Genomic DNA, 27,732 nt, shown 5'->3' with positions numbered 1-27,732 from the left:
TAACACATTTCTGTAAGATACACTTCAACTTGAACTAATTTGATGCTTTGATTTTTGGAAATGCACTAAATACATGTGAACGGCGTTAAATGTCTAAAGGTTGCTTGACCAGAGAGACTGAAGAAAACAATAGCAAGCACAGAATCTTTATCTGAAGAGGTACTTTCTAGACAGTCAGTGGAGCAAGGATTTCAGCTAAAGGAGTTCAAAGTTTTCTGGCTCGGTGAGTCCTGTTGCCAGAATTTCACTGCTAATCAGGCATCTAACAAGCAATTTCAGAAGATCCACATCTTAAAAGAATGGAATTTGAACCTTGCCTAACTATTCATTCTGTAAATCCAAGACCTTAAATTTGTACTCCTGGAAGTCATACTGTTAACATTTGTAGTACCCTCTTCACATTGCATGATCTCATGTCACATATAAGCTGCAATATTTTGATGGAACAGCCTCTAAAGGAGATGAGTTTACTTAGTTTTCTTGGGTTTGTGAGCTTCAGTCCGCACCAAATTGTTACTTATACATTAGAGATGTGTTAGAACACCAAGGACAGCAAAAAAAGTTTGGGTAAGCAAGCTGGATTTTCTACTGCAAACGATCATATAAATGTGGTATTCTAAATTCTGAAATTTGAGGCAATGGAATATTTCCAATCCTAAAATTGACCTAACTCTAAAAGTGAACAGCCTTTGGAAGCTGATATTCTATGATAGTCCACAGAATACAACTGTGGCTAGTACTAACAGTACATATGTAGCAGTACGTATGTATCTGCCAGTGTAGATTCCTACCTCAATCTTCCCTAGAAAGGGAGTGCTTCACTCTTCAATTTATAATCTCATTTGTTCCCCAGGAACTTCCCTCAGTCATCCCTCCTTTTCACCCTTCAGATAAAAAGAGTTCTTATGTGTTGAATGAAGCTGTAATCTGTAGGTTACCAGCACTTTGACCCACCCAGACTTCTCTATCTACCAGCTTCTTTGGAGAAATAAAAGTAGTCCACTTCAAAACCCCACACGTCAAAGGACTTTTGAAAAATTTGAATTTAAGTTTAAAAAAGCAGTATGAAAACGCACTCCTAGGCAGTCCCATTCAGTTGCTGAACTGGAAGTTTTAATCTAATGTGATTTTCCATGTTTGGTTATTACAATGGATACATACCATGGAGCCATTCACAAAAGCAAGCAACATTTGCACTTTTTTTTCCCCCCCATTTTCTTGCTAAAGTTAGAGCTCTTACATGGCTTGAATTTAATAGCACTTGACTGAATAGGAAATCAGAAGTCAGACAGGAATTTTTCAGCCCTAGAAAAGATAAAAGTGAGTTACTGCTTTAATTGGCTGTTGAATTAGCTCATATGAATAATAGCTCATGGTCTTTTCAAGTTCTGTGGCTTAATAAGACTCCCTTTTACTTCTTTGTCTGAAGATTTACAGGAAAAGATTCATTCCTTCTGGACATAGTGATTACATTCAAACTCCAGACATGAAAAAGGAAACAGCTATGCAAAGCAAAAAGCATAAATAGTATCAGTTGCTGGTAGCACTGGTGTTTTACCACCTTCATGCGGCAAATGCAAAGGTCTGCTTTAATTATGGCACAGGACAAAAACTGAGGGGGCACTTTGTAACATGGGACTGCACTCTACGGGCTTTGCAGATGTGACTATAAAAATAAACACAAAAAAAGGCAAAAAGGGAAAGGTCAGATGTATGCCAGTCAGCAGAACCATCACCCATGCCACAAAGTCAGAACTCAGGTGGTACATGGGCTTTTGTAAATTCAGAGCTTCACCAACAAACAAGGGGAGACATTTTATGTGATCCAAAATGTAGACTTCTATTCTGCCCCACACCTACAGTACCCACGAGCAGATGTTACCAAAAAAAACCATCTTGTGTATATCAAAAAAGTCAATACAAAAGGAAATAATCCTTTATTCTCCTTGAATGACTTTTGTTGTGAGTTACTAAGCCAGTAGCTCCCTACCTCTAACTCTTACTGTAACACCCTTTTCCTTGAAACAGTAGCATTAAAGATGTTTATTTAATCTCCAACCAGGTACAAGCTGTTAATGCACTGCCACTATTTTCCATGGCACCAATTAAATATCTACCCAAGCACTAGTGTAACCAACCATGCTACTCGGAGGCAGTGACTATATGGGGCACAGTATGGAGCAAATTCCCACAAAGGACAACAACCTCCAAAACCTCCATCACCCTCTACTCTCAGTACAAAGTGTACTCATGAACCCTACACATTTAAAATAGGATAGCCATTAAAGTACTCACCACAAGCCTGAAACTCCATACCATCCAAACAACCCTGCCCTAGAGACAGGAGGCGGCACGTGGGGCATCAGTACATTGTTTAATCCTCCTCTTGGAAATCTCTTCTGCACAAGGGTGATAATAACATCTTGTATCTATGTATTTTGACAGTCCTTAATCACTGTTTTTTGCATAGGACCACTGCTTCATTCACCAAACAGCTAATCAATATCTTGCTTTCACCTCATAACTTACTGTGTGGCCCATGCTTTGTTTACTGCCCATTATTCAATTGTGTTATGATGGCAGAATTATTAATTTCCTCCAGGGCTTCTCAATGGTGCTCATCACTTCAATATCCAAGTGCTGCACAAATGCAAATTAATTTAGCTTCACAAAAATCCACAGTGGCAAAGAAGAGGTACTACTGCTGTCTAAAATAAAGGGTGTGGAGGCACAGAAAAATTAGAGGCAGAGGTATGCAGTGATTTTAGATGTCCTCTCTGAGACATCATAGATGCAATTTAAAAGTATTTACCAATATTTCAAACACAGAGGTTGCAGCATTAGTCACAGGTGTGACTGCTAAGCAAATTGGATTTAGGACTCTAAAGGTGGTCATTAAAAATTAGGTAATTAGAAGCTATTAGAGGTCCCACATACAGAGGTCACAGAACTGGTTTAAGTGGCTATATTAGCAGTAGATAGGAAAAGACCAGTACAACAGTGAATTATTTCAGTCACACGACTTTCCTTTACCCTCCCTTGCTTCATTTATTAATGACTTCCCACCTCAAGCAATAAATGAGGCAAGAGCCACGCGAGCACCACTTCTCTCCTGCACAGCCCTAGCACATCCCTAGAGCAGGTCTACCCTGCACAACGCTTGAGCCAGAAATCCTGCATAAAACCAATATGTGATCACACATGTATCATAAGGGGACCGAATTAAGGTTGCCAGGCAACCACCTCCCCACATTATGCCACAAATCCTTGTCCTTCATCTCTTCAGCAAACAAATGCCAGGCCCTGTCTCACAACCCCACTCTTTCCCTTGTCTGCTTCTGCAACCCTAATTACCCTTGTTCCCAAAGGCTTCTTCATTGCAGTTTCTTTGTCCAGCCAGTACCTGCTTTCCCTCATCACTCCAGTTGTTATTCTGTCTTTGTGTTCTTCATAATTAGCATTTGGTCCACCCCAGTTTCTATTTCCCTGACCAGTTCAGTCCCAAAACATGAGACTGATACTGTTAAAAAACAAAACAAAACAACCAACCCCCCCAAAACAAACAACAACAAAAAAAGCATTCTCAGTGAAGACAGGAACTATAGACATTTTAGCTGTAAAGATTTTAGCAAGTGTCTCCAAAAGCAATATAAAGCACAGTTTTTTCTAAGTCATTAAAATGTTGCCAAGCTTAAGTGGATTTTTACAGTGGAAAGGCAGTCCATCCCTCTGCTACCAAAACAACTGCCTGCCAGATTTCAATTATCTATTGCAGAGTAGGGCATGCTACTGCATTTCCAAGAAAAAAATCACTAGAAATGAGCAAAACATTGTCATATAGCATAAAATTTCTCCTCAGAACCAGCTGAGACATCTCAGCTGACTTTTTTTCAAACACAAACAATAATCAATGGGCATGTTCCACTGAAAATGTCAGGTGATGATAATGAAGTCTGGCAAAGCTGTAAGCAAAAACAGTTGTTTAATGAAATTTCCTGTAAACTTTTTAATGGGCTAAGGGCAACACTAGAAATAAAAAAGTTCTCCTACACTTCATTCTCAGAGTGGGTTTCTGCTACTGTTTCCCTCTAAGTGTGAATTTCACCCAAATGCAACTACTATCTTCAAAGTCTGTTTTAACTATCTTTAGAATGTTTTTCCTTAATCATCATCTGTTATCTTTACTGTGGTAAATCACCAAGTCAAAGTAAATTTTAGTTGCAAAAAGAATAGATGTTGAGCCTGATATCAAGAACTGGATCCTTGTTTGACAGCCAGTAATAACATAATACTTATTGTCCTAAAGCACACATATTTATAGATATGCCTGACTACATAGAAAAAAGTGTTCTAGAACATACTTGGAGCATCAAATAGTCTGTTGGTCTTCTCCAAGGGGTGTGAGACAAAAGCCATGATGAAACAGTTGATAACCAGCCAACAGTCACAAGAAATCTAGTCAATCTGAAGAAGAACAAAAAAGCAAAAGAAAGTTAAACTACTTGTATACTTTCTCACTGCAAACAGTAAGGGAGACAGAGCAAAGCTAGTTAGTCACTTGACAGCATAATTTTATTGTTGATTTCTTGTTACACAAGGCATTTTTCTGTTCAGAAAACTACAGTCAGGAAACCAGATCAGAAACATGCCAGTATATATCTCATTTCAAGAGGACACTTGGAGGACACTTTCAAACTAAGCCTCCTGGTCTTGGAATGACTTGTGATTTAGATATGCTGAATATTGCCACCTTTGTTTTTCTACGAAAAATTAATTGTGAACCTCTGAGGTGCAGCAGATGGCATTGCCCCCCAACAGCCTAATTAACTCATTCTGCATCATCTACTTGTCTCCTCCCATTTTAAAAGGAGAATTGGATCTGGTATTCTTCTCTCCATTATATTTTACTTTAGGGAGTGAAGAATCCTGTGATTCTAGGACTGAAAGCATAGCTAGCATCCCACATCTAGTTAAACATAATAGGTCTTGGGAGGACACATGCTTAAAATAAGCAAAAGAAGATGCCTTTTTACACACCCAGGAGCCTCCCTGTGGAACGAGCTGCCACAGGACATTGTGGATGTTGTAGCAGAAGGAAACATCCATCAGTGATTACTGAGTAGGAAAACTGTTATCAGTCTCAGGCATTTCCTAAGAGCAGTCAGTGGCTGGAAGGAGCCCTGAGGGAGCACAGCACTTGCTTCTCCACTCAGCTTTCCTGCCTTCACCTACAGCCAGTATTAATAGAGACAGGCTGGACTACTAGAGGGTTACTAAATGTAGAGAGACCACAGGAAGGCCTCAAACTGCATATACCTGGGGAATAACAGGAGCTTTATCACATATGCTCACCCTCTGCTGCTACTCCTAGGCCTGTGTTTATGGCTACTTTTCCTACAACAGGTTCCCATCTCAGAGACAGGTACCAGCCCTTCTACAGGAAAAAAAAAAAAAGTCTAAGACTTTACCAGCGAACAGTGAACTAAAGAGAAAAACTTGGGAAAACAAATGCAAGAGAATATGGAAGTGGAAATAACAAAGCAGGGGAGAGTCACGGGACTAAAAATGGAGAAAATAGGGATTCACAGGAGGACATCAAGCTGAGCATCTCTAATAGCACTGTGGGCACTCGGACTGTATGCAAAGATAGGGGGCGGGGGGAGGGGCCTGCCCAGCAGTGGCCCACCCAGCGATGGGTCAGGATGAGAAAACCGAAATCAGTCCACAGGCACTGGCATTCCCCTTCAAGCTGCCTCCTCTAAGAGCTGCTGATGACAGGTTCACCCAAGGCAAGAACGTCACTGACTAGAAAAACCTTTTAGCTGGTGGGGCCTTGGAAGGGGAGGATATACAATTTACAGGCTATTGGGTAGATGGTCCCTTGGTCCGATCCCACAAAACAGTTTTTACAATCTCATGAACATGCTGTCCTTATTTGGAATCACACAACTGTTTTCCTCCTCAGTTTGCCCCATCTTCCATGATAAGGCCTATGGTGTATGTATTTGCAGCACAGAACAGAGTCTAGGTACAACCAAGTCGCTCCCATCACACATCCTTGCACAGCTGTAGCTCATGTCTTGTGGACAAGGGTGCTGACGGAGATCTCATTACGTACAATCCCTGTGTGAGCATTAAGCCACTGCTTACATATTTCTAGGAAAAAGAAATAGAGGCAAATACTGCAATACCATTATTCAGCTTCCCCACAGTGGTCCTGAATGCTGCTGAAAGGAACACCACGTGCAGCCGTGCAAGTAAAAAACCTTTCATGAAACCAGGCAAGCACTAAATCTACACTATTCCAACACGTATGTGGAATGAGCAGCAACTGAAACCACTAGTGGTGACATTGTTTGCAGCTGAATTATCAAGCCACTATCAAGCTTTAACAAGATGATTTTTAAATAGGCTATGCCCAGCAAAAAAGCACAATTTCAGAAGCAGAGAAATGCTAATGGAAACATAACAGCCCATTACTGCTTCATAACTCAAATGTTACATAGTAAAATGAAAGGATAAGAAAAATATAATTCAAGAAGAAAATGGTGACCATGCTTCAGATAGAAGACACAGTTATGCATATGTATGAGTGCTCTTTCTTTCTCCCTATGCTTTCAGTACACAGCTAATCTTTTCATCTGCCTGGTGTATTTATAGAGTTCTGCAGAAAGATTCAGAAAATGTTACAAAAAAAGCCAAAACATTACAAAAATTACAAAATCACACACACATTTGTAGTCTTGTCTCTCTGAATTTCACATTAAAACACACAGGGTTTAGTTGCCAACTGAAATACAAACTATGCTAAATCTTCTAATCTGTACTTAACCTGCTGTGAAGAATAAGGCTAGACAAGAGGTTTTTTCACCCATGTTAGGAAAACATTCTGGCAGACACTTCTTCAAGAAAACCTTCATTGTGCCCATGCTTTAAAGGGCAGAGAGGACTGTGTCAAGGTTCTGTTTTATGAGAACAGAATGAAAATAAAATACCAAATAGTGCTCACCAAGGGAGTACCATCCATCTTGTTATGCATGTACAGAGAATCTAGTGGAAAAAAATTGCATGTGAATATATCATTAAAAACTGTATCATGATATATATGCATAGGAAGTGTAATTAAGGTTGCACAGGCACCATTCTTCTCTGACTTTTGAGGACCTCGTCATACAGTCTGACTAATACCTTTTGCCATAGTTTTTAGTGAGGGTTTGGAAGCAATAGGGGTGAAAACAAGCTAATCATGAACTAATTACTGCTTTATTTTCTAAAACTGCATAGGCACAAAAAGAAATTGCTCCTGAAGGCCTAAAGAAGTAGGAGTGACCAAAGGGGGAGGGGCAGTGGGGGAAATCTCAGCTGCTCTAAATAAGGTCCATTACATTTCCTAATGACAAAGGCTAAGTGTAAACAAGTCTCCTAAAAGTCAATAAGAAAAAGCTAGATTTCTCAAGTTATTTAATAAAGCTAAACAAGGCTGCACAGCCTCCCAGCCTATGCAGCAGAGACACAAAGCACAGGCAGACAGGAAGAGATGCATGACCCATTCCCATCTCTGCCATTTGTATTATTTCGGTGCCAATGTAGTTAATTTACCTAGCAACAATAGTCTTCAAAGTGCTGCATAAACATTTATCTTTCCAGTATCACCTCCCCTTCTTCCTTGTCTGCAAGGGGGTAAAAAATAGTGAGATCCTTTCTAACAAATGGAGAAAAGAACAAACAGGAAAAAAGAACAAAAGCTTTTCAGTGATCTGGCCATGGCCACAGAAGAAGCGTCCAACAAGAGTGGGATGAAAGCCCGGTTATATCCCACTACGACGCAGAAGCTGTTGAGGAACGCTTTGCTCAGCAGCACATCCCTGCAGCCCCTACACCCACAGATCCGGAGGTAGGCTGGGCGGCAAATGCATCTTAATGTCAATCAAGAGAAGGCCCGGCCTGTGAAAGAAAACAAGCTGCAGCCTTGCTAGGACATGCTGGAGCTTAATTCACGCTCCTCTAAAATTTACGTGAGGCATGACGCTGACCAGTGGCAGCGGATCAGAAATGATATATGGGGCGTCTAATACCTGCTGCCCTACGTGCCAAGGGTGTGACACGACAGTGATTGCACGCCGTCTCTTGCATCGCTTTGCCGGCAACCCCGGGCCCAGGAGCCCGGTACGCCCTTCCGGCGGCAGAGCCGAGCTGTGCCCCCGGCCCCGGCCCGACACCCCCCGCCAGCACCGCCCGGCTGCCTCGGAAGGGGCTTGGGGGGATCTGGGGACCCGGGGGCAGTCATCGGAGCCGCTCCGCACGGCGGGTGGCAGCGGCGGCGCCGCCAAAGGGAGCGAGGAAACGCTGCGGCGGTAGCTACCGCCGGCTCCCTCCCGCTCTGCTCGCCGCCCGCTGCCGCTGGCCTGGCGGGGCGGAGAGGAAAAGCAGAATTACATTAACGAGACAGATGCCAAGGCGGGCGGGCTGCCTGCTGGGCGTGCCGGGTGCCGCGGCGGGGGGCGAGCCCAGCCAAGACGCACCATGGCAGCATGGCAGCGCAGCCTTGGTGGGCCCCCCGCCCCCGGGCAACCGAGCCCCCCAGGGCTGGCCAAGGGCCCGGGGGTGCGTGGGGACGAGCAGCCGCCCCGCGCTTAGCCCTTGCCCATCCCCGCCCCGCCTGCCCCTCCTCGCTCCGCCCCTCCCCGCCTGCCCCCGGCTGCCTCCCCAGCCTTCCCTGCCCCCTCCCCGCCTGCCCCTGCCCCCCCTCGGGCTCCCTGCCCGCGCCCTCCCTGCCTGCCCGTCCCCCACCCCGCCGACCCGCCCTGGCCGGGACGCCCCCGCCCCGGGGAGCGCCGCCGCCTCCAGAACCACGGAGAGCGCCCGGGCACCCGCCCCGCCCCGCCCCGCCCCGCCGGGGCCGCGCCCAGCCCTGCAGGGCCGAGCCGGGCCGGGCCGGGCCAGCCCCCGCCGCGGCACGCACCCCCTGAGCCGGGGCAGCGCCGGGGGCCGGGGGGTGTCTCCTGGTTAGGGTGCGGCTCCCCAGCCCCTGAGGTGTCCCTGTCCCTGCGCTCTTACACGCGCGGCACTCGGTGGTTTCTCACCATTCCCGTTCAGGAATAAGCTCCTCTCCCTGCAGGCGTCCCGCCACAACGACGCCTCTGTCTCCCGCTCACCCCACCCCACACGCAGCCACACAGCTGAAGGCCCACAAGTGTTTCACTCCAAAAGGCTACAGGGCCCCTGGCGCCGCCTTCCTCCTCTCCGGGCGAGCTGGGCCTTCCAGGAAGGCAGCTCCCCGCTGCATCCCAGCAGCCCTGCCTCATCCCCTCCCGACGAGCCCAAGGAGCCATCCCGCGTCACCGTGCGGCAGCTCACATGCTGGAGAACCACGCGAGCCTCTCGGCTGTGTGCTTCGGGGTTGTTTCTCCCCCCAAACTCACTTCCAGGCTTTACTAGTCTCATCTGAAGGAAAAAACAAAGCAAAACAAAACAAACAAAAAAAACCACAAACAAAGAAAAAACCCCAACACAATTAGGTCCTCCAATTCAGAAGTGATCAGTGACTCAGAAGAGAAAGCTGGCCTCAGACTCATGCATTGGGCCCTGCTTTACTCAAAGATGCTGTTCGCTTACCTCACGGAAGCTTGAAAAGCATAATCCTGTGTTACCTGTGCTAGGGAAGCACACACAGAAGGAAAGCATCACAGTTAGTGATGGCACACTGCATGGACTGTGCAAATGGCAGTGCTGAAGGAAGGAGAACAGTGCCAATGCCCTGCCTGCTCTGGGAGAGAGAAGACAGCTCCACCTCTGCCTGCTCCCCTACTTTTCTCACCCACCCATACACACCATGGAACAATTCCACAAACGTCTTCCAGATTCCAAGCTGAACATTTGCCCTATTCCCAGTCTGTCTGCAAATAGTGTGGGAGTCTGTTATCACCGTAAGCTTTTGACAATAAGGCTGGTTCTCCCCTGGGAGAGGCACACAAGCTCCTGCTGGACAGTGTAAAGATGAGAAGGTAAAGATGGAGTGTCCTCCTCTTTGTACCACCATCTTGGATACCATCTCCTCTAGGCCACCAACTGCTTCCAGCCCTAGCAGATGTGCAAATAGGTCCCTTCAATGCCATGTTTCTAGCAAAAACTTCAGTTAACCACCCACATTTGTTCAGTGGCTGATGATCATGTCACTGGCTTTCCTCTTGCTGGGGATAGAGAATCCTTAAAATCAATGTAGAGAGAATCTTTAGAATGCATCCATCCCCTTTCATGTAATAATCCCATCAGGTGTCATTCTACACACTTTATCAAGTGAATCAAGCTCACAGCTTCCCAGTGGCTCTCATTATAGTCCATCAGGGAAATGGCTGTCAACTTCTTTTCACATTCGTCCTGGTTTTGCCTTTCCAGAGCCCTTCAAGAGCGTGAGCAGGTCCTGTGGCCATTCCCCAAGTTTTAGGGGAGTTCAAGTTATCCAGGGTTGAGTCTGGGGATGCTAACACTGAAATGCAGAAACATTGAGTAGAAAACAATTGTATGTGGTATCTGTATACCTTTGTAGGAATTGGGATGCTGAGGTAAAAATAATATGAGCAGCTGGTTTACTGAAATGGTACAGAAAATCCCCTGCATTGGGAGGTGGGTGTGTCCTTTTTTTTTTTCCCTTTTCTTTTTTTTTTTTTGGTCATATCTTTGGGATAAAATGTGTTAAAATGAATCTGTGCATGTTTTACAGGTAGCAACAGCAGAGCCTTCAACACCAATAGGCTTTTTTCATGTAAGACATAAAACATTTGACATGGAATGTACTATTAAAGCCAGACCAAGGGGGGAAAGGTATTCAAGGACTGATTTCCATTTCAAACTGCATTCTGGCACTTTGTACTCCAGCACCATTGGTGGATCAATATTTAATGCCCGGAGATTCTGGCTCTGCAGGAGTCATGTCAGGGGACCTCTAGAGCCAATCTGCTTGGGTAGAGGAGCGATAATTATTCATGGGCTCCTGCCTCTTGCTCCTTCTCTCGCACAGCCCCACTCTGCTGACTCAGTGCCTTATTCAGTCTTCTCTCCCTCTCTCCACTGCTGTAGCTGGACCCCTTTGCCTTCACCGCCTCTGAGAGCCTGCACATCCCACCATGGCTAAAACAGCAATGGGTAAGAAACCGCATCTCTTTTTCTTCAGCCACTACCAAGGCCACTATTTCCTAGGACCGCTGCCTACACTGGGTGGTCTTCTCAGTGTGCCTGAATTTTGGAAAAAAATCAAGACAACGCTAAACATATTTTTAATTTCTTGGATTAGAAAAAAAGGGAGGGGGTGCGGGATCCCGGGGCTTTTTTAACGTCCCGAGATCGGATTAATTATTTGCTGGGGTGGGGGTGGGGGTTGTCGACACATAAGCACAGCCTAATTTTGAAACGGCTTTCATTATTTTAAATATGAATATATAGATTGCGGCATTTAAAAGGGAGAAGAAAAGAAAAAAGAAAAAAAAAAAAAAAAAAGGATACGAATTGGAAAGTTACCGCTGCTATCACACGCCTCCTGCCGCTCCCGTAGCCCCCGTTGGCCGGGGCCAGCGCTCCCCGCTGCTTCTGAAACGAGCCGCGACCCGCGGAGGGGTGAGGGGGCAGAAGAGGCGAGGGAGATGGGGAGGCACCACCAAGGGAGACCCGGCACCGGGGGGGTCAGGCCGGCACCGGGGCCGCGGTGCCGGCGAGGGGGCTGCGGCGGGGCGGGCACCTGCGGCGGCGCGCACTGCGGGCCGGCCGCGCCCAGCCGGCGCAAGGGGCTGCGGGGGGGCCGCAAGGAGCCGCCGCTTGCCCTCTGCCCGCACCTGCAGTCCGCCGGGGGGGCGGCTGAAGTAGGTCACCGCACCGCGCATAGCTGGTGTTTTCCACCAGTTCCCACTGGTTTTCGCTCCCCGGGGGCAGCTTGCAGGGCTGCTGTTACCGTGCGTTTTTCAGATCAAGCCAAGCATCCTCCCACCCCCCGCGGCCCCCCCACCCCGCTTCCCCGGGCAGCAGCCGCACCCTGCGCCCCGCCGCCGCGGCTCGCCGCCCCCTGCCGCCCCCCCGCTGGGCCCCGGGGAGTGGCCGGGCGGGGCGGGGCGGGGCGGGGGCGCTGCGCGGTACCCGCCGCAGCCGCGGCCCCGGGGAGCCCCGCGCCCGCGGGTCCCTTGTCCTGGCGCCGGCGGCCGGCGCGACGGGCGGCAGCAGCCCGGCCCCGGCCCCTTTGTTCGAGGGAGGCTGGTGGGGTGGGTGGGGGAGCGGAAAATCGCACTGGAAGGGTGTGGGAGGGAGAGAAGGAGAACAGCCGTGGTGTCAGGCTGCTGAAAGCATCCAGACCATATTGCTCCTTGATTTTTCTTTTTTTATTATTTATTTTCTTTCTTTTTTTTTTTTTTTTTTTTGGGGGGGGGGGAGAGTGAGGCAGGTTCTATGCTTGATGCATTCAGATTCTAGTTCACACAATCATTCACCATTAAAGTCACGCACACACAAATCCCACAAAATAAGGATGGAGAGCTCCGACACAATTATTACGCGCCCCCAAGAAGCAAATCCCATTCTGATTCCCATTCCGTGCGGACTCTGTTACCGCTCCTAATCACGTTACACAAAGTTACACCGAATTCTCCCGGCACTGGCTGTAACTGCTGCTGCTTTATACATTTATTTCCATGAATGCTGATGTTCCACTCCTGAGGAATAATCGGCATGGATTGCAAGCGTTTTAACCTGGCCATGGCACCCCTGGGAACGAGGCATGAGGCAGCTGTAGACGCAAATAGAGGAGGGAGACAAGGGCTGTGGGAGCCTGGCCAGCCCTGCAGTGCTGAGCACGCCGTCCCCTCCCCACTGCAGCAATCTGGTAATCAGTATTGATAATTTGTAGTCAGTCAGAGACTTATCGCTGCAGAAGGCTCTGGTAGGAATTCTGTCACTAGGGAAGTAAAGGGCTCATCGGCCTACAGTTAATGATCTCTCAGCACATAAATATAAAGGTTTCTGCAGCCAGAGAGATGCCTGGAATCGTTAGGTTTGCCCAGAGACAAACTGGCTGTGTCACACCAGTTTGCCTATTAATACCTGATTAACAAGCTACATACACGAACCATAAAAAGCAATGTAACTACCTGGCTGGGCGTTCTAAAAATACTAGTTACAATGGCATTCAATTAAAAAATGGAAAATACATTATTAAAAGTGTCTTCCCTCCTTAAACTCACAGAGGCTGAGGATCCTTTTCACCATTTCTTTCGACTTTATTCTTCCTTGTTATATTTATTTGTAGAGAAAATTGGGACCTACACAGCCTATTAGAATAAGCCACTTTATTTCAAGAGTTTCTTCAAGGCAACAAATTTTAATTTCATACGGAAAAATAGATGCATTCTCAGTCACACACATTTCCAGTTAGTGCTAACTAAGCTGCATTTGTTTTGTACTCAAGCTTTACCCAATAGACCACTGAAAGGACTACAGTGCCTGATTTTTTTCCCCTGTTGAGCACCGTATTTTGCAAAGCGGCAATAAAAGCTGGATCCTGCTGCCACTGAAGCCAACAGAACATTTCTAATCAGCTTAAGCTGGCCCACTGTTATGTTTCTGGCCCTGGTCCAGCAAGGCACTTAGCAGGTGTCTTTGAGTTTGAGCATGTGAATAGTCCTACTGGCTTTGGACAGTGTTCTTCACATAACTCAGGTTAGGCAGATGCTAAATACCTTGCTAAATCTGTGTATATATTCTGCCATAGAAGGCAAAATTAAGCCTCATTTTCTCCTAGGCTTTGTTAAATAAAAGGTTTTCAAGGAAAGCTCCTTTGGTTTACACAGGAATTTCAACAGCTACAAGAACTTCTGGAGCTCAGGACACTCTGGATGTTCATGAAGTTCTTTCTATTTAGTTTACATAGCATATGAATGATGTGTACCAGGCACACACACACACACCCCTATTATCTATATTTGTGCATCTTATTTTAAAATTTCATATGACAGGACTGTACAGAAATTCTGGAGGCTTTTAAATCGCACCCTCCCCTTGATGCCATCTTCCAAATGAAATCTGGATTGTCTGGATGGACTCCTTCATACCTTATGCCCCCTGCCATACAGGACATATGTTACATAAATCAGCAGCTTTTGCAGGTGGGGTCACTACAGACCTGATAGGCCATGGACCTGGTTGGATAAACTTCTAATTTAAATAATATTTATTATGAAAACATCTTCAGACAATTATCATACAGAAAGTCTAAGTCCCAATTACAGCTCTTATTTTAGAGGAAGCTGTTTAACAGAAATACATGGGATATGTGTTAATAATGTGTTAAAAGGATTTTAATTCAGACTCCTTTTGAGATAGTCAGGACTTCTGTGAGCTGATAAATGGCTGCGATTATGAGGGTATGGGGAATTCAGGCAGCCCCATGCTGCCTTCTTTGCATATCTCAGTAAGACTGATTAAACTGTTGTGAAAGTACTTCAGAGTTGTTCTGCTTTGTCATTTGCATATTAGTTACAAGCTCAGACCTCCATACTTAGCTTGATGGATGTTATGTCACTGCTAAGCCTGTCTATTAACAGAGTACTACATTGCTGGCTTATCTGGTATGTAAATATACACATGAAGTCATAAGTAAGTGTATGATTGTTGAGTTTAACTGGTTCAATTATTTTACTAACTAGACTTTTTTACTGCAAAGGGGTAAGCAATCTGCCTCTGATCTGCCAGTGCACTTAAACACTTGATTGATCTTCAACAACTGCACATGAGTAGTCATCTGGACATCAATGGCAGCAACAAGCTTCAGGTTAAACAACATATGGCTAAGTACCAGGCTGAACTTGGACTGAACATGCTCCTTTCCATACTATGCAGTTTTTAGCAGAAGGTTTTAACATTTCCCTTTTATAAATAAACACAATTATTTCACTTTTATAAATAAATGAACACAAGCCAGTACTGAATTGTTTTCAACTGTCAGAAGATTATGTATCTGAATAGACAAATAGGAAATTACTTTAAGATGAGAATGAATGCAGACATTCAGAAAAGTTTATTGTCTTATAATGTTAGCAGAAATGTGATTTGACTGAGACACCATTGTTCCAAATTTTGTCAAGATCTAGCAGAAGAAACATTCCAATTAGTTTATTTTTCTGACAATTTTGATTACTAAGCTAATATAAAGTCGCTGGCAAGTACAGTTCACTGGAGAAATAAAGATTAGCACCTTTTCACATTCTTTTCCTGTTTTTAGAGTAGAGTACTCTTCCTGCTATTGAGAAATGAGGCGGTAATAATTTTTAAAACAGTCCCTATGGCTAAGAATTTATATTGCCTCATAGCAGTTCCTTACTTATCCTGTGAAGTGTACAGGCGGGAGGATGGAGCATCATCTATTCCATCATCTTGTGGAAGAGATCCCATAATATGCTGAGGAAACAAAAACAAACTTCAGCAGCTTGAACACTTCCAAAATGTTCTCTCACATCCACCTCCATCATCTCTTTGTCCCAATACAAGGTCTATTTATACTAAAGGCTTCCCTGTTTAATAATGTATTCCAGTAATTCATTCATATTGATTTTGTCAATTTTAATTTCCTTCAGTTAATTAATGAAGCCTGGATTTTTTTTAAATTTCTTTCGTATTTATACTACAAAAGTATATTTCTCTAGATCACATTTTGCGCAGCTATTTTTTACTGTAAATACATGTGTAATGTAACCTCATGGTTATATTTTTTTCTCAGGAGACATTTATATTCATTTTTTTAGAAAAGAATTCTCCATTTTCAAATTAATAGCATTAATTTTTAAAAAAACTCATTACAGAAGAGAGATGGACACTCATATCCAGCAATATATTTAGATAGCATTTTAGCCTTCAAAGACTATACAAAATTAACTAATTAATTCTCCTAAAAGCCTTCTGTGACAAGTAGACATTACTGTGTAGCCTGAAACACAGACATCAGAGGGTTCCCACAACAGGTAGGTCTGGGCAATGCTTCACCTGTGCAGCATTTTCATGTAGGTCTAATTTAACTACCTTATTAGTGCATAGTCAAAAGGAACAAGAGATGTTCTGCACTCCTGAAAAATATCAAGCCCTAGGTGTCTTCAAGTAGGCACCCTAAAATGGTGTCACTTCAAACGATTGACATAGTTGGAAAATTAACTCACTAAAAGCTTGCCACTAAAAGTGGCAAGAAAGCCACTGTTCAAACGTAAGGGACTGAGGGTGGCTCCTAGCCCTGTGACCAGTGGGCAACAACGTAGCTGGAAGTGATGTCCTCCAACAAGTCTCCTCACAGAGTGTGCTCCCCCCCAGGCTGTATATATGTTGAGTACATTTACCTTTCAACTTATGTTGTGAGGCTTCAAAGCCCTTTTCCTGGCACCCTCACTAGTACTGCCCAGTGCTTTAAGAAGGAGCAAATGTTACATCGTGAACCAGCAGTGCTTGCTTAATTCTCAGTAACTACCTTCAAAAATCCAATGTTAGTTCTCCATGCAAGTCACCTTTATAAACAAAAACTGTTGCTGTCATTAGGTGGCTAGTAGAGAACGTGTCTTCTTCAGCAGTATCCATAAAATGGATGGTAGATGGGTCAACTTTGCAAATGAGTCTTGCTTCATTGGAGCCAACCGAGTTCAGCCACTGGCCTCAACACTATCAGCTGATCCTTAGCCCATGGGGACACAGACATTGGTAGCTGATTTGGAGGTACAGCTGGTATTCACGGTTCTTGCTAGGCTACACACCTCCTGCTATGAATAATGTGGATACAGTCTGAGTTGTTGGTTTCCATTCAGTTTAAAAATACTTAGTCTTGATCCCACTTGGAGATGTGAGTTCCCCTGTGAACACCAGCCAGCAATTCTACCTGGGACACATACCTCAATCCTGCGAGGTGCTGAGCATCCATGACTGCCGTGCAGGCAGTATCTGTTGCTCTGGTTGCTCAGCATTTTTCAAAACCAGAAAAAACTGCTTTGGAGACCTCAATCTGCACAGACCTGCATCCTCAGTCAAAAGAAAATGGACTAATGCAGAAATGCTGGCTCCTGGGAACAAAATATTCAAGACATTGTGTATCTAAGCAATACCAGCATACAAAGCTGCTCTGTAATTATTTCATTTTCTTTTGCACTTATTATGTTTTTCTTTTTCCTGTCTGCTAATACAGAATTTAACAAATGAAGTGAATTTAAGCTCTTTTTGCCAAGATGTGCAGTTTTAAACTGATGCACAGCATCTACACAAAACTTTAGTCTTTGATGAATACATTTAGAAATGTTATTTTTTTGAAGGTATAGCTGTCTAATCCAGGAAGGTCATAAATAAATTATAATTTATGCACTCATTCTAATACACAAAACCCATCAATGTTGTAGCAGTTATTGTGTGGAGAAACTGTGATCCTTCATGCACACAATCACAAAACAGGATTGCTGGGGTTTGGTGGGGTTTTTTCCACCAGTTTTGCCCAAGCAGGTCTTTAGTTTAGGGAGGTGACTGAGGACAGAGTCAGTAAAGCTCTGAGGCACCTGTGGCTTATGGTTGAACAGCACATCGATGAGGTCTACCCAGAGTAAATGTACTCACCACTCACTGACCCAGAGGGAAATGCAGGGGGGAATTGTGGGACTTCAACTATCCCTTGGGCGCTTCATCCATGCCTGCAGAGAAGCCCTGCTTCGATCTTCTCCATCATGGTGGGAGGAAAAAGAGGTGGCAATGGGTGCACTCCTGGCCCTCAGTCAAACAGCTGGTGGTTAGCCTCCGAGTGTGGTGCTGGATTGTCTCTGCTTGTCCTGCCTCTGCAGAGAACATCAGAGCCACCAAGCTGTGGCCTCTTTCCACCCTCCTATAGGAAGAACATCATGGTGGAGTGAGGACAAGAGGGCACACAAGAGGAAGGATGACCTCCTCCTAGTAACTGGAAACACTGGGTGTATGGGATCATCACTGGATTTTGCATGATACAGCAAAATAGAAACAGTTTCGGGAGCAGAAAGTAAAACTTGAGTTTCTTTGGGTGGCAGTTGAGACCCTTCAGCTTGGATCCCCTAATTTCTGAAAGAGATTGAACCCGGCTCTGGCATTTCCCAGTCGAAGGGGGTCACTGTAGACAGCTGTCCCAAAGGGCAGCAGTAAGACAGCCAGCAATGTTTCCCCACACCTGCATTTTAAAAGAAAGCAGTGGCTGTTCCTGCATTTGTGAAGGACCCTGTCCTATCTATGTGTGCCACATGCTGTCAGGTAATGGGCTACACAGATTTCTTCAGAGGACAGGGTCTGGGTTTGAAGAACACCCACTTCCCAGTGTTAGAGGATTAAACATATCAAGTCTGAGGCACCCTTGCTCGTACAAAAATGTAGCACCCTGTAACACACCACCAATCTGAAGAGCACAATTTGTGGTATTTATGGGTTTTCATGCCCTCTCTGCAGCCATGTGGGAATTTGCAAAATCTGTATTTTGAATGTAGAAGCCTGATTTTTTCTAAATGTAATTTTAGGTATATAGCTCCTTTATTGGATTTGTCCCTTAATCATTTTTATGGCTTGACTTTCTCTACATTAAGATGGGGGTACTCTCACATACTAACCTCAGAGTTGTGGTTCAAGGTTGTGTTCCATACTGCATGGAAATGTGTAGCAATGCTCACATATGAGAAGCTGCAAAAATTCATGCTCATCAGATTAGGAAACAGAGCAATTTACCTTCTAAAGCTGTATTAGCATTCCGTGCTTTTCAGGCAGTTCTCATAATCCTTAGGGAATCTTTTAGGTAAAGAAAAAGTAACAAACAATGTGTATATTTTATACTACTTATTGGTGTAGAAGTCTACAAATTGAGAATTTACCTTAAACTAAAGTATACTTTATCTGAAGCTGGCTAAAGTACCCTTAGATGCTTTTTTACATTTAAATATATTCATTTGTCAGTAAGTGTCTAGGTAGCTATAACTTTTGATGTTGATACTGTCTTTGACCCTTTCTAAAGTTATTGAAAACATAAATTGTCCTTTTGGCTTAAGATTTCTGATATACACCTGTTCAAATTCATCCTCTGGTTTCCACTAGGATGATCTCCCGATGTGATTTCATTGGCAAGGCTCCCTGAAGTGTGTAAAGTTATTACTGTTATTATTATTTTTTCCTTTTCAAAAGACTGTAAAGACCACAGCCAGGTTAAACATGCAAAAATTTTTTTGCCTACATTTGTATCTAAAAGTGCAGCAAAAATTAATTTTTTTGGGCTACTAGTATTTTTGTACTGCCAATCCTTCAGTTACCTGAATGAAGCTGTAAGAAACATGTGCTCCTAGGAAATCTTTTAATTCAAAATGAATGCATGAATCAAGCTGTATAATTTTTCAAAGACTTTTTTTGGAAGAGAAATTCACTTCTGTAACCCATTTTATTAGTCTTTACTAAATATCAAATTTAACTGTTTTGGTATATTTGTTTCTTCCATCATTCATGTGAAAAGAAAGAGCAACCGATGTCACTCAGCATTCATGTTTATAGTCACTTGAATATACAGTCTTTGTCTCTAGGTACTGACATTTATTCAATTTATGTATATGTAATATAAAAGACTACTTCTAAGCTAATATATTTTTGAAGTTTTTAGATATTTTTTGATGCTGTCAAAACTGCAGTCAAGGAGCTTTCAATACTATAGGTTGTAGATAGGAAAGAAGCTCATGCTCACTGTGGTTTAAAAACAGAAATGTTTAATCTTTGTCAACAGAACACTTGTTCTCAAAGCAAATAGCTTCCTGCTGTGGAAACTATGATCTACCTCTAAACATTATTTTCCCAGTAAAATATCAATAATAACTTCTTAAGAAAAATAATAGTAAGATATTTATTTTAATCTGCATTGAGGATTCAAGTTATTCCATTCTGAAGTGCATTCACATTTTTTGCAGTGAAACATTAAGGGAAATATCTTACTTAGGGAATCATACTGCATTAGATTAACAGTGTAAAGAATTTTACCTTTTAGTGGTGGGAGGCCTGAAAAACAGGTTTAAACATGACAGAAGTACTTTTAAGCATTCTGCGAATTGTAATTATCAGTTTGCGTAGCTTGGCAATGCTGTTCCAGAGGTCTTGGCTCTGCTGGCATCCTGATTTCTGCAAAAAAGGATGTGAACGGCACTGTCAAGGGTAAAAAATTGCAATATTGAGACTAAATACTGAACCCTGGCAGAAAATTCAAGGCATTTAGAGAAGCAAATAGGAGTTATCTACAACACAAAGATTACAAATTTACATATAGTACATTTCTATGTAGATACACAGATATGATTTTCTAGATTAAAATAAAACATTAAGAAAAAGTACCCTGGAAACAGAATATTATATCAGATGGACCTTAGTCTGTCCCTGAACTGCTACTCTAATATTTTTCTAGTCTTTTACTGTCATTTACATATTAAAGGAAAGTCTGAGCTAGCAGTCAGGAAGGTTTCTTTTCCAGATGACTCTGAACTTTCTTGTGAACAATCTGCTATCCTAATCAGAGTTTTCCATCTGCTTCTTCCCCACCACCTACTGATTTCCAGCCCCAATCTGTTTCCTTGGTACCCATCCCCTCATTTTCTCAACCCAGTCTCATTATCCAGTCAGTCATTGTGTCACCCTCATTCTTGGTCCAGTTTCAATCATCCCACCCCCTCATCTCCTGACTGACTTTACCTTTTTTTTTTTTTTTAATTATTTATTTGTTTTTTAAATCATCTGCTCTCGGCAGTTTCTTCTATCAGGCAAATTCAACTGTTGTTCCTTCATGCAGCCCTTCTGATAATCCTTCACACTTCTGTGGGGCCAGAAGAGGAGGAATTAAGCCCACAGGATAGTTGTTTCCTCTTCTTTTTCCAGTTTCCACCATTCCTCTGGTCCACAGCAAACAGGAGGAGCAGTCCTTGAAGCATCGCTCTCAGCCCATGGGAATTAGTCATGTCCAGCACAAAGTGTCTTCAGAGAAATTGGCTGTAAAGCTTGGACATGTCTCTCCCAGCCATGGCTGAATCCTGAAATCACATATTTCAAATACTTATTCTACAGCCAGGCCTGGGCAGGTTTTTCAAATGAGGAATGATTTCCTGGCACAAAGTGATAGAGCCTTTCAGACAAATAGAGTAAGTGCTTATTTAGTTCACCCTAGTCAACTTCCCAGAAACAGTGAAATGATTTTTGCTAAAAGCTTCTCCAAAATTCACCAAGAGGGAGCCCTCCAGCCAAGAAAACTGTAGGGCAGATCATTGTAATTTAACAAAGTGATGTTCAGTGGAAGGAGGACGCCCGTATTTTCTAATGCAGTGGAAGAAATAAAAGTGGAAATAGCAATGGCTCACTGTGGTGTGTGGTCAGGCATTTAAGTGTCTAAGATATGCAAAGGCCAGGAACACCAGTCTGGCTAGAATTAGATCCTAAACCAGTGGAAACCTATGGTAGTAGACCCATGTCGATTTACAGCTGATTAACCTATTTTTCCCCCTTTTAAATCTCCTGAAGGATCAGCTTAGGAAGGAAACATTTCCTTTATTATTTTGAAAAGTCATATAAAAGCCAGATACACTAATTAAGGAGAATTTGATTATGCAGGAAAAGAGGCTTTTTTATACGGGAAAAAGAATTTGATTATACAACAAAAAAGAAAAAGCAAGCCGTTATGAGTTGACATTTGTGTAACTCCAGCTCCTGCTACTTTTAGAAGATAATGAAAAATAGGATGGGCAAACCAGTCCTGGAAGTTTGATAAGTTTGTTATAAAGAACTGTCTGAACAACACAGAAGAAGTTCTGATTTGCCTTTAATGACAGACTGTTGATGCTGAGATATGCTGGTGCACAATGCACCTTTTTTATTCTAAATGAGCCAAACACCCTCACAGCAGAGCCCCACAGAAATCAATGAAGCATCTCTGCAGGGATCAGCTCCTCATGTGGTTAATTTAGTAACAGAGTGGTGTCTCTGGGTTTATCAAGATCCTCTTCTGTGTAAGTGAAGGCTAGTACTGCAGAAAAACAGAGAAATAGATAGATATATAGCTACAGAGAGGTAAATAAAGCAACAGAACAAATGAATTCTAGAAATCTTCAGTAATATTTCAGAACAGGGTAAAAATCACTAAATTGAAAAACAGTATAAAAGAAGGAAGGAGAAGAGAAAGATGAAGAACAGAGGTGGATCACGAAAGATTTAATTGGGAGCAGTCTCATTACTGGAAGTCCACATAAATTGTTATAACATAGACATTTATTCTACATCTTCAAAAATCAATGTATTTCTATCATGCAAACCTGAGCAAAGCTACTTAAAACAGAGTTCACTTTCTCTAAACAATGGTTCCTGTTCTAGTTTTATCGTAGCATCAATTGTAACAAAAATATCCCATCAGCAAATGCTCTCTTTCAGCCAATTTAATAAATTCTGAATAATATACTAATTTCTTTGCACCATCAGCATGGTTTCAAAGAAGAGGCCGTCATTCTTTATTTTTCTTTTCTCATTCATTTTACACATCTTCTGATTAAAGTACTCAATAATATTTATAATCTGTGCTTAACTATGATAAATTTTAACAATATGCTGCTGAGTGGTATCATTATTTTCTTAATGGAGGCAATCAAATGTTTTAATATATGCATAAAGACATGGCAGGATACAATAGCAGAAATATGAATCAGGTGATTAGTATTAATGCCTGCATAGATGGTTCAGTGAAAGATCATGCAGAAAAATCTAAAAGCCACATATATGTGACAAATAATGCAAAAATTTCATCTTAGAAAGCCCCCCAGAAAGCATCTATTGGATAAAACTTAAATGCACCAAAGTCAAAGAGGACTTTTTGTTTGACTTAAAACAAGGCTAGTATTTCATCTGTGAATGATCTGATTGCTAGTAACACAGTATTAATCAGCTCAAGATCAGGACTGGCAAAAACGTCCAACTATTGTAATTAATTTTACTGGGAGTTAGGAGAAGTTCGTGACAGTTGAATGATGCAGGACATGGGCCATATCTTCTAGATGGGCTTCTGGGGGACCACTGATAAATGACCACAGCTCAATGGGTGCTCAAGCTGAAGTTTATTGAAACATACATGCTTTGCATATGCTTTTTCCCATAATGTCCCATTAAATAAATGTCTCAGATTTATTTTATGGTCTGGATTAGGTCCTAAGTTTGACCTATATAAAGGTTTTCAATTGTGCCAATTTCTGGTTAAAATAGGCACATTTATATCCACATACTCTATTTCCAATATGATTTTACAGTTTTGCTCAATAACAAAACTTGCAGAGACAGCAGATTTGTTGTGTTACTTAAGTTAATACTCACTGATGACCAGGCTGCTATTTTGTTTGCAACGGTTCCAAGAATGGAATGATCATTTAGACTCCACAAGCTATACAAAATCTTCCCAATGAGGCAAAGCCAAAATGTAAAAGAATAATTTCAACCCTTTTTATTTGCTTTTATGTATCTTTTGTATTGCCTGTGTCTATTCTATATGGTTTATTGCTTGCTTTCCAAGCAAGCTTAAATGCTGAGAGAATTTTTACCAGATCTGAAAGGTTACTTGGAAGACTGCATTTCAGAAAGAGGTAGGATGACTGGAGAAATGGCCTATGGTGATGGCCACATCTGAAGTCCAAGAGCTGAACATCTGCAGTTTCTTCCTAGTGACAGCCCAATGAGGTGCTCTTGGAATGTGGCAAAAGGAAACCGTGAGGTTCTTTTGCAAGAGAAGAAGTAGGATGGAGGGCAGCAAGTGAATGAGTGGTTGGGGGAAGAGCCAGGAAGGGATCCTGAGGGATTTGGTTCTGTAATGTGATGGGGATGAGCTCACCAAAAGTCTGCAACTAATGTACAAATCCTGAATGATAGCCATGGTGCAGAGGTCCAGTGAGATGGGATGGATTTTTGTTAGGGTAGCAAACACTAAAAGATGCGAATAACGAAGAGGAGTACAGCTGGGGCTCTAAGTTGCTAGTAAGCCCTCCCTCCTGCAATGGCACACATAAAACTGAGCTCACTTTGGGAATCGAACTATGGAGAAACTGGTTGGAAGGACGTCTAGAAATTATCTAGCCTGTCCTGTTTGAGGAGGGACCATCATCACTTTGTTTAGCCAGCTCCTGAATGGATGATCTCACAACTTCCCAAGCCACAATTTGTAGCTGTTGTTCCTTCTGTTATCTGGAAGAGTTTGGGTCTGTCATTTCACGGATCTTTCCTCCAAATAGTTGCAAGCAGCTAGTATATTGTCCCTTAGCCACCTCTTTGCCAAACTGAACAAACCTGGCTGCCTCCACCACCCCTTTACAGGCCACATGCTTCAGGTCCCTCACCTTCCTGGCAGCTCTCTACTAGACCTTCACCTGTTCCTCCATGTCCCTCTGAAATTGGGGGTCCCAAAACTGGGTGCAGTACCTCAGGTGCAGCTCCACAGCAGCAAACACTTTCAACCACTGGTGAACCCAATGTCCCCTCCTGTTGATTCGCACACACTGCTGGTTCTGGCCTGCTTCCTTTCTCCATTTTCCCCATCTGACCCCTTTAAAAGAAAGATGGAAGAAATAGCAAAAAAACTCTTCCTTGTGAGACTTTCAGAGCCAACCTACTTATGCTGAATTTATTTCTGTAAATTTACTTTTTTAAAAAAAATCACTGCCCAGTATCCATTCTTGTTTTGGTGCTTAGGCTTCATCTTTCAGCACTGACAATCAGGAGTTTACATAGCATCACACTGAAACATCATCGGAATTCTCACTTGGGCATCTGTACTCTCTTTAGGACTGTGTAGAAGACTAACAGAAAATTATCTTATGTCTTTAAATGTTATGAAAATAGATTTTCATGGTGAACGTGTTGAACACTGAAATGTCTAGAAGTAGCCCCAGTTTCTAGATTTGGGGACTAGCCAAAAGATGCTTTTCCAAGGAGATAATGCCAAACGAAAAGATGAATTTTACAGAAGCCGCTTTCAACATGGTTGATCAGGGAGTTGCTGTCATCTTTGCTTACTCTGTGCAGTGCTTTCAAAGTCCTTCAAAACCTAAAGTCATTATTTTTGAACCAAAGGATTTCTCCAAAGATAAACACCCCCTTGACAGGCGTCCTGCGTAGGGAGACTTTCTTAAATTAAAGACAAAATTTCTCTAAACCCAGAAATTCAGTCCTTTGGAATAACTTTTAATTACATAAATGCAGCCCCTTGCTCTAACATATACTCTCAAATTTGTATAAAAGCATTTAAATTTCTATAACCTTCATTATAAAAAAAGGGAGTTAAGCTATACAGTATAATGCACCCAAGTATAAAACAGAGTATCAGGGCATCTGCAACACAGGTTCCATTATCACAACTCCATGGGTTTAAAGCAAAATCCTCCACAAATACGAGTTACATCAACAGGCAAACTCTAATATCAGAATTATTATACAGAAATTTAAAAGTCATTTACTAAGAGCTTATTTTGTTCTGGCATTCAGATTTAAAATATTGTTGTTAATTAACGCAATTACAATGTGTATGCCATTGTCTGTATTATTGCAAGGGTAGGAATCCTTCATTTTTAAGTAATCTACTTACATATGTCATTTGCAACTGTGTATAGAAAGCAAACTAATGCCTTTATTCAAACTGATGAGACATCCTTATTTTTAAAATGTCCCACAACATTAAAATTCTATTCAAAACCCAGAAGAAATTTGGATTTTTCAAACTGTCTCCTTTCATTGTCTTTTGCATTTTGACATTTAGTCGGTAGTCATGGCAGCCACTAAGAGTGATTGTGTAGTATAAAGATGCAGTTACACATATTTGGCTTTGGGTTAAGTACATCAAATATATGTGGATTGCTCAAAATCAACCAGTAAATGTTTGTGAAAAAAGCTTTATATAGATACACATTTATGTATACACATATATATAAACCAAATAATGAATGTTTCTATGCGTTTGCTATTCAGACACTATAAAATGGGTCTCTAGTCGATATGAAATGCTTAGTTTGAGGGGTACCTTCCATGGCCCTCACAGTAGCATATTGTCTGTAAAATGGATTCTCCTGGTAATTATGATGTGAAAATAGTTGCAATATGTTCTGCACTCAATGAAATGACTCAGCAAGCAAGGAATACCTTTAATTACTGGAATGTAAAGATCAAGAGTCCAACCCTATTGCAAACTATAATTGCATTTATCCCATACAATATAAACACAAATTTTTACTTAGCTGACTGCCCTCAGTATTTTCTTTGCCTAAAGCAAAAAAAAAATGCACCTTGCAATTTAATTTTCTTATTGTTTTCTGAGTCTTAAATTAAGACTAATATTTTGATCAGTTCAAAGCACAATTTTTTAAATACTGGAAGATGTCAAAGATACCTGCACTTTGGAGTGGCAGAGGCTGTGTATTACTGAGGGTTGTGGTTACAACCCTCACACGAGTTATAAAAGGAAGACACATTTTATATCTGACTTACAGTTCTATTAAAATCACATGTATATCTGATCCCAGAAGAATAGCAAGGACCAGCCTGCCACTGAGAACTGGCACCATAGCAATGCATCTCTGTTCCCTTGACTGAGGTACTCCACAACAGCTGAGGCTCCCTAAATCATGAAAACAGAAAAAGTTGGGGGTTTTACCCATTCTTTTTTAACTGCCTGCTTTGCTAAAGCATCTTGGGCCATTCCTTTGCTTGATGCTGTATTAATGGCTTGCTTTTAGAACATGTGGGTAATTGTGCTAAAAATTTGCTCTCTCAAGAAGCTTAGTATGGCTCTTAGAACAATTTGACTGTAATCTCAGTCCAAAGGGGGAGGGATTTCATAACCTAATTGAAATAATATTAGTACAAATCCAGAAAGGATCTACTGTATCCAGGTGAAAAGGAACAGTAGCAGAACTGCCATTCTCTCTGGGCATTATAATATACAGCCGCCATGGAATAAAATGACATCATGTCAGTGGGTGATGCATGGCCAGGTCATGCAAGACCCGGAAGAGTTTGCTGAGCCTACATAAAGGGATCATCAGGGTGATGCAAAATTAAGTCAGTGGAAGCCTCTGAAGAGATCATTAGAAAAAAAATAATAAATGCCACCCTTCCAAACATACGTGGCTGAGGGTGAGATTCAGAAAAATAAAAGAAATGCTGGCAGCTAGCTCCATCACACTGTGCTCTAGTAACCCAGTCTTACTGTGCTACAACAGAACCCATAGCATGATTTGTACCTTGGGAAGATGCTGTTTGATCATAGTAGGCTGCATAACTAAACCATTGCTGTTCTATTTCATCATACTATATTTGCATCCTCAGTCTAGGGGCTTCACCAGCCAGCACCCGTTTTGCCTGCAGCACTCTCAGAGAGACTGCCTGTGAGGTGTCACTCATCCAGAAATCAGAAGACCTGTGTTCTCCATGAAGCTTCCCTACAGAGCGGTTCTGTGACCTGAGGCAGTTTTTTTTTCACCTCTGGCTCATTTCTCCCCAGCATCCCATGCCTGTCTTTCTCATTTATGCCATAAGCTCTTTGTCCTAGGGTGTTCATATCCGACATGTTTGTGCAGAAAGTAGTGCAGATCTCAGCTGGGCCTCCATATGTTCCCACAACACAATAATGAGATGATCTTAAAAGAGTTCCAGCAGACAGCAGCCGTCTCTGATAGCCTAGACCCTGACTGC

At 42.5% G+C, this 27,732-nt stretch overlaps 1 protein-coding gene across 1 annotated transcript in view; it reads left to right on the top strand.

The window, feature by feature from the left end:
* Positions 1–9,062: 9,062 nt before the first annotated feature.
* The window catches only part of STMN2 (stathmin 2), a 60,047-nt gene continuing 41,377 nt past the window's right edge, over positions 9,063–27,732 (top strand). The window contains exon 1 of the mRNA XM_080380247.1: positions 9,063–11,142. Within this exon, the coding sequence (XP_080236373.1) occupies positions 11,124–11,142 (19 nt within the window). The 5' untranslated portion in view covers positions 9,063–11,123. The remainder of the gene's footprint in view (positions 11,143–27,732) is intronic.

Source organism: Falco punctatus (genome assembly GCF_963210335.1).
Source record: "Falco punctatus genome assembly, chromosome: 3".
Classification (NCBI taxonomy): Eukaryota; Metazoa; Chordata; class Aves; order Falconiformes; family Falconidae; genus Falco; species Falco punctatus.
The sequence above is the reverse complement of the archived record's forward strand: the minus strand, read 5'-3'. Positions and strand labels throughout refer to the sequence as shown.